This window comes from Scyliorhinus torazame, chromosome X, assembly GCF_047496885.1.
Source record: "Scyliorhinus torazame isolate Kashiwa2021f chromosome X, sScyTor2.1, whole genome shotgun sequence".
NCBI lineage: Eukaryota > Metazoa > Chordata > Chondrichthyes > Carcharhiniformes > Scyliorhinidae > Scyliorhinus > Scyliorhinus torazame.
The window spans coordinates 30,782,865-30,790,103 of NC_092738.1; the positions used below are offsets into that span (position 1 = coordinate 30,782,865).

General features: G+C 48.0%; 1 protein-coding gene across 8 annotated transcripts in view; it reads left to right on the forward strand.

Moving 5' to 3' along the window:
• Positions 1–6,733, forward strand: part of lima1a (LIM domain and actin binding 1a) — a 164,380-nt gene extending 157,647 nt beyond the window's left edge. For all 8 annotated transcript variants that reach the window (XM_072493968.1, XM_072493966.1, XM_072493970.1 and 5 more), the window contains one exon: positions 3,329–6,733. In XM_072493968.1, the coding sequence (XP_072350069.1) occupies positions 3,329–4,373 (1,045 nt within the window). In that variant the 3' untranslated portion in view covers positions 4,374–6,733. The remainder of the gene's footprint in view (positions 1–3,328) is intronic.
• Positions 6,734–7,239: the final 506 nt, after the last annotated feature.

A 7,239-nucleotide genomic window follows, 5' to 3' on the forward strand; every position in this document is an offset into this window, starting at 1 on the left:
GATGGGAGGGGTGGACCCTTGGAGATTTGCAAGGCCGGGGGTTAGGGAATTTTCATTCTTCTCGCATGTTCATAAGGCTTGTTCCCGGATCGACAACTTTATTATGAGTAGGGCGCTGATAGTGAGAGTAGAGGATACCGAGTACTCGGCGATAGCCATTTCGGATCACGCCCCGCATTGGGTGGACCTAGAGCTGGGGGAGGAGAGGGACCAGCACCCGTTGTGGCACTTGGAGGTGGGGCTGTTGGTGGACGAGGAGGTGAGTGAGCGGGTCCGAGGAAGTAGAGAGAGATACCTGGAGGCCAACGATAACGGGGAGGTCCAAGTGGGGATGGTCTGGGAGGCGCTGAAGGCGGTGGTTAGGGTAGAGCTGATCTCCATTAGGGCCCACAAGGAGAGGAGGGAGCAGAGGGAGAGGCTGGTGGGGGAGATGGTGAGGGTAGACAGGAGGTATGCGGAGGTGCCGGAGGAGGGACTGTTGAGGAAGAGGCGCAACCTCCAGGCCGAATTCGACCTGTTGACCACCAGGAAGGTGGAGGTGCAGCGGAGGAAGGCCCAGGGGGCGAATTATGAGTATGGGGAAAAGGCAAGCCGGATGCTGGCGCATCAGCTTCGGAAGCGGGACGCAGCTAGGGAGATCGGGGGAGTTAAGGATAGGGGAGGGAGTGTGGTACGGAGTGGGGTTGACATCAATGGGGTCTTCAGGGACTTTTATGAGGAATTCTATCGGTCCGAGCCCCTACAGGAGGCGGGAGGGATGGACTGCTTTCTGGACCAAGTGAGGTTTCCGAAGGTGGAGGAGGGACTGGTGGTGGGATTCGGGGCCCCAATTGGACTGGAGGAGCTGGCCAAAGGGATAGGGAGCATGCAGGCGGGAAGGCACCGGGGCCGGACGATTTCCCGGTCGAATTCTACATGAAATATGTGGACCTGTTGGGCCCGTTGCTAGTTAGGACCTTCAATGAGGCAAGGGAGAGGGGGGCTTTGCCCCCGACGATGTCCCGGGCACTGATCTCCTTGATCCTGAAGCGGGACAAGGATCCCCTGCAGTGTGGGTCTTACAGGCCGATTTCGCTGTTCAATGTAGCTGCCAAGGTGCTGGCGAAGGTCTTAGCCACGAGAATTGAGGATTGTGTGCCGCAGGTGATCCACGAAGACCAGGCGGGATTCATGAAGGGGAGGCAGTTGAACGCGAATGTGCGGAGGCTCCTGAACGTTATTATGATGCCGGAGGGGGAGGCGGAGATAGTGGTGGCGATGGACGCTGAGAAGGCCTTCGATAGGGTAGAGTGGGAGTACTTGTGGGAGCTGCTGAAGAGGTTCGTGTTTGGGGAGGCGTTTGTCAGGTGGGTTAGGCTGTTGTACGAGGTCCCGATGGCGAGTGTGGCCACGAATAAGAGGAGGTCTGAGTACTTTCGGTTGCATCGAGGGACGAGGCAGGGGTGTCCCCCCTGCTCTTTGCACTGGCGATTGAACCCCTGGCTATGGCACTGAGGGAGTCGAGGAACTGGAGGGGGCTGGTGCGGGGTGGGGAGGAGCATAGGGTGTCGCTCTATGCGGACGACTTGCTGCTATAGTGGCGGACCCGGTGGGGGGAATGCCAGAGGTAATGAGGATCCTCAGGGAGTTCGGGGATTTCTCAGGGTACAAGCTCAACATTGGGAAGAGCGAGCTGTTCATGGTTCACCCAGGGGAGGGGGATTGGCGAGCTCCCACTAAAAAGGGCAGAGAGGAGCTTCAGGTACTTGGGGGTGGGGGGGGTCCAGGTGGCCAGGAGCTGGGGGGCCCTGCATAGGCTTAACTTTACAAGGCTGGTGGAGCAAATGGAGGAGGAGTTCAAGAGGTGGGACGTGCTGCCGCTGTCCCTGGCGGGTAGGGTGCAGTCAGTTAAGATGACGGTGCTCCCAAGGTTTTTGTTCCTGTTCCAGTGCCTCCCCATGTTTATCCTGAAGGCCGCCTTTAGGTGGGTCAACAGGAGCAAAACGGGGTTTGTGTGGGTGTGTGGGACTCAGCGGGTGAGAAGGGTGTTCCTGGAGCGGATTAGGGATGGGGGGGGGGGGGGCTGGCACTGCCCAACCTCTGTGGGTACTACTGGGCCGCCAATGCGGCGATGGTGGGTGATGGAGGGAGAGGGGGCTGCATGGAAGAGGCTGGAGACGGCGTCTTGTGAGGGTACGAGTCTGGAGGCGCTGGCAACAGCGCCGCTGCCGCTCCCTCCGATGAGGTATACCACGAGCCCGGTAGTGGTGGCTACCCTCAAAATCTGGGGGCAGTGGAGGCGGCATAGGGGGGAAGTTGGGGCCTCGGTGTGGACCCCAATACGGGGGAACCACCGGTTTGTCCCAGGAAGAATAGGTGGAGGGTTTTCGGGGTGGCACAGGGCAGGGATAAGAAGGTTGGGGGAATTGTTTGTGGACGGGAAGTTCGCGAGCCCGGGTGAACTGGAGGAGACTTATGGGCTCTCTTTCCACCCCCCCCCCCCCCCCCCCCCCCCGGGACACCTTCAGATATTTACAGGTAAGGGCATTTGCCAGGCGGCAAGTGGTGGAATTCCCGTGACTGCTGCCACGCACAGTACGTCTCGGGGGGGGGGGGGGGGGGGGGGGGGGGGCTCGCAATATTTGGGGTTGCAGGGGAGTCGGGAGTGCAGGAGGCGAAAGAGGCCGGTATTCTGGTCTTTGCGTCCCTGGTAGCCCGGCGAAGGATTCTCCTTCAGTGGAAAGATACGAGGCCCCCAAGCGTGGAATCGTGGATCAACGATATGGCGGGGTTTATTAAATTGGAGAGGGTGAAATTCACCTTAAGGAGATCGGTACAAGGGATCTTTAGGCAGTGGCAACCGTTCTTGGACTTCCTGGCAGAACGGTAGACAATGGTCAGCAGCAACCCGGGGGCGGTGGGCGGGGGGGGGGGGGTGTCTATTTTAATTTTGTCTATTTACCCTGGGGGATCTGAGGGGGTGTATATATTTGCTATGTTTGCTTTGTGTTAACTCGGGGTGTTAATTTATTATTTATGTACAGGGGGGAGGGGGGCACGGGGGGTTGTTTTACTTTGTTCTGTATTTAATTCTATTGGGTTTCTTTTTCATTCTGTTGTTGATATTTTGTGAAAATCCTAATAAAAATTATTTTAAAAAATAATTAAAAATTAGTTGCCATCTTGTGTATGGCATTCAATGTACAAACTGGTCAGTATAACCTCATGGGATATGAAAAACAAATCCACTTGCAGGATGGTACACTATGATTGTGTGCATTGTAAATGACCACTTGAAGCTTACTGGTGCAAGCTTAAGTCTTAATATCTGTCATTTCTTTTTGCACAGCATTGGGAATTTTGCCTCACTACATGGGAATGTGTACTGCAAGCCACATTTTAGCCAGCTCTTCAAATCCAAAGGTAATTACGATGAGGGATTTGGCCACAAGCCACACAAGGAGCTTTGGATGGCCAAAAATGAGAGTGACGCTGCAGAGAACAAGAGTGAAGTTGCCATGGATAAACCCGAGGCCAAAACTGAGAACACTGGAGTAGATGAACTTTCCATACTCAAGGTAGGTGTTTTGGCTGCCAGCATGGAGGCCTTGGGTACCAGTTCTTCGCCAGAAAAGGTGGAGAAATCTGTAGAAACAAGAAAATTAAAAATAGCTTGGCCTCCACCTACTGAAGCTGGTAGTAAAGGAGTCAGTTCTGCTGAAGAAAACCTTCGAGTTAACAAACCAAAATGGCCTCCAGAGGATTTCCAGCAGATGACCAAGAGAAACTCCGAATTCATTGGTACCTCTAGACTGAGACGAAGTGCATCTCTGAAAGAACGCTGTAGACCATTTACCATTGCTGCCCCTCTGACACCTGTAAGCGTAAAAGAGCCGGGGAAAAATCCGTCGCCTAAAAATACAGCGCAGAATGTGATCGGCACAGAAAAGGAAGTCAAAAGCGAAACCGATGAACTGAAGAATACAAACCAGCCAAGTCTAAAAAATGAGGACGAACAATTAATGACTACTGAGCTCAAGGGCAAAAAAGAAGATTCAGTGACTGAAGAGGTTGTAGACGTCAAATGCAGCAATGGACAGCTGCTTCTGGATGAGGATGTGGAAGAGCTTTACCTCAACAAAGAGGCCAGAGAACCCGACTTCCTTGAGTACGAGGAGCAGGAATCCAAACAAAAGCCTGTTAAGTTGCAAACTTCCGGGGACACGCTTACCTCAAATGAGCAAATTCCAGAGAATGAGAGAAAACTGGAAGATGTTGGTTTTTGGGATGGGGATGAAAATGAGGAAGTGGAGGAAAATGAAGTGGAGGAAACTGAGGAACTATCAGTTGAAGAACAAATCAAGAGAAATAGATGTTATGAAGATGAGGATTAAATACTGTGGGTGATTTACATATTTTAATTGGTGACTGGCCTTGTGGTTCATAGATGTTAGTATCAGCTCCAAACTTCCTGTTGTAAAGTGGTTTATTCTAAGTGCCTTTATTAATGTGGACTTTATTTTGAAAAGAAAAAAAGATTATATTTGGAGTAAGAAGAGAGATGATTGCTATTTGTAGATTTTTAAAAAATGCTTTAGTAACTGTGCACGCGAGTGTCTAAAATAGACTTGGAGTACACTTGAAATCCTACTCTCTCTCTTCACTGGCCATAACCAGACACCCTCCCAAAAGCTAAACTTTGTCAAGATCAAAGTACTGCCAAGCAACTGAAAGAATGGGTCTGGAAAGCAAAGTGTGTATGTGAGGGCATGGGTTTTTATCTGATGCCATTCTTGAGCATAAGCCACCACCTGGGCAGGGAAGATTGGATTTCAAACGACTGTGGCCGGTATTTTGTGGTCCCTCATTTGGCAGGATTCGGCACGGGAGGCGTGTAAAATCTGACGGACCAGCCAAAGATCCGTTGACTTCAAACAGGAAAGGGACTGGAAAATCCCAACCTTTGTAAAGAAACATCTAAAGGTTCTAACTAAACTCCATTCCACATTTGTGTTTACTTCACTCTTAATGCCTCCTTCCACATAGTCTGTCAATGTTTCTCATCAAGAAATAATGGAAGCATTTAAGAACCAGAGTGTATTCCAGTACACCTTGATTACCAACAGTGGTGCAACAGTAATGGACATCTTTTTAAGTTAAAGGTAGCTGGGCATCACCTACCTTGTTGCCATGTACTTGCCTACATATGAACCCTATAATGATGTTTATTGGAGGCTGTGCTGTATTTGGTTCTGTGAATTCTGAAAATTGAGCCCATTTGTTAATGACCTGCTGGATTGAGTACATTCAGCAGGCATGACAGGGTGGTTCCTCTATTACAATAGCTGAGCAACCATAATGATCCCGACTTCAAACACGTCCTGTAATCGGTCTGCTTTTAACAACACTTTCCAATTTTGTAGCTCCAAAGATGTTTCTAAAAATCAAAGGGAAGATTGGGTGGGCCCACTCTTCTTAGCAGCTCTGTAATCTTGTCGTTTTAAAAATGCCATGTTTGATTTTGGAATTGTGCAACTGATTCCAGAAAGATGAAAATGGAAGCATTAGAATAACACCACTTTAATAGCAACATTGTGGGCTGTAAACCTGACTTTAGCCTTCAAACATTGTAAATTCCTCAACCTGGCTTTGTTCCCCATCCTTCAATCCTGTTTTAGAATTTCTTGTGTAATGCAGTTTGCTTTTATATGTAAAATTGCTTTAACATATTGACGGCATATATGTTGGAGTCAAAATGCTGTTGAAAATATGAAGTGACTTGATTTTACTGTAGCTATTTTAGATGGAATGTGAAGAATTGGGTAATAAATTTGTGCTATGGTTTCTGGAGCAATGCAATTTTAATCTTCTGACATTCCAATATTCAAAACACTGCACAATATTGTAATGTGTTTTCTCTGTAGTGTTGGATATACCACTACAGCCTTCTGGCACCTGTTTTGGTTTAAGGTGATTTAAGTGGCGCTGGTAAAGTCAGTCTTTTTATTACACTACACTTGATATTTAAATGATGGTTCTCACTTTTACTGCAGGTAAATAGTTATTGTGGATCTGTAATGGCTCTAACATTAACCCCCCCCACCAAATGACCCCCCGTTCATTTGGAATTGAGAATGCACCAAACTTGCTTGTGTCTTTCCCCTCCCCACTTCATGGCGCTGGGGAATCTGAATACTTTTTTTGCTCGAGTGCCCAGTGTTCATCAGATGCCAAATGGATCTCCATCTATTCCAACTAATGTCTGTTGACTCCAATCTCTAAATAACACATTTTACTTTGTTTTTCTGCATTTTGACACCAGCCAGCCTCAACAGGCTGTCTGTCAGTTTGGTGTTAAATTGGGGGCTGTTTTGTATTGTGGCTCCAGGTCTTGGCCATCAGGAACTGAAACTACTGAAAACGCCTCCTGTGTAAACCTGCTGCAGCCAGAAAATGAGGTAAGATTTTCATCCCATTAATCCAGGCTGGAATCTAACCCAAATCCCAAAAATGCATGGATAAAGCTTTGGCCTGCTGCACCCCAGTTCTCTATCCATTGATTCTTGTACAAAGACACTAAGAGCAGCTTAGAAACATTAGAAGTAATCAAATGTAGAGCAGTTAATTATGTAGTAAAAAGAATTACTTGATCAATGCTGTTGAATTTCTTTTCGAGCTCTATTTTACAATTGTGTATTGTCTGTGTCGTGATTTCTGTTTAGCATGTAATTAATAATAAACTCTTCAGTATAAAGATTGTTGCACAATGTCCTTTTTATTTCCATTTTGCATCCAGTGACACTCGACTGGGAGGGTTTAACCTTAAATAGTAAGTTTGAGCAGAGCGCATTGCATACCTTCCAACATTATCCTGACAATTTACTTTGACCCCAGGATTAACAGAGCAAAAATCTCACCATCATACTTATCCCACAGGTGTCCAGTAAGATGCTCATATTAAGAAGATGCTCATCACTTCTTTGATTTGTGTACATATTTGAAGATCCAGTGTTTGGGCGCTCTAAAGATAACCATTAAGCTGCTTTTGTCGATCTTGCACCGATTCAGTTTTTTGGGGGTCTATACAAACCTTTTTAAGGGAGAAATGCTTTATTGATAGCAGGTTTGGTTTTGTGCCATGCAGGACTGTGCCCACCATTCACTACAGGGGACATGGAAGGCAGGTGCCAAACAAAGGAATTTCCAGGCTGTGAGGAAAGAGCAAGAGGGTGCAATGAATTGGATCACTCTTTCAAAGAT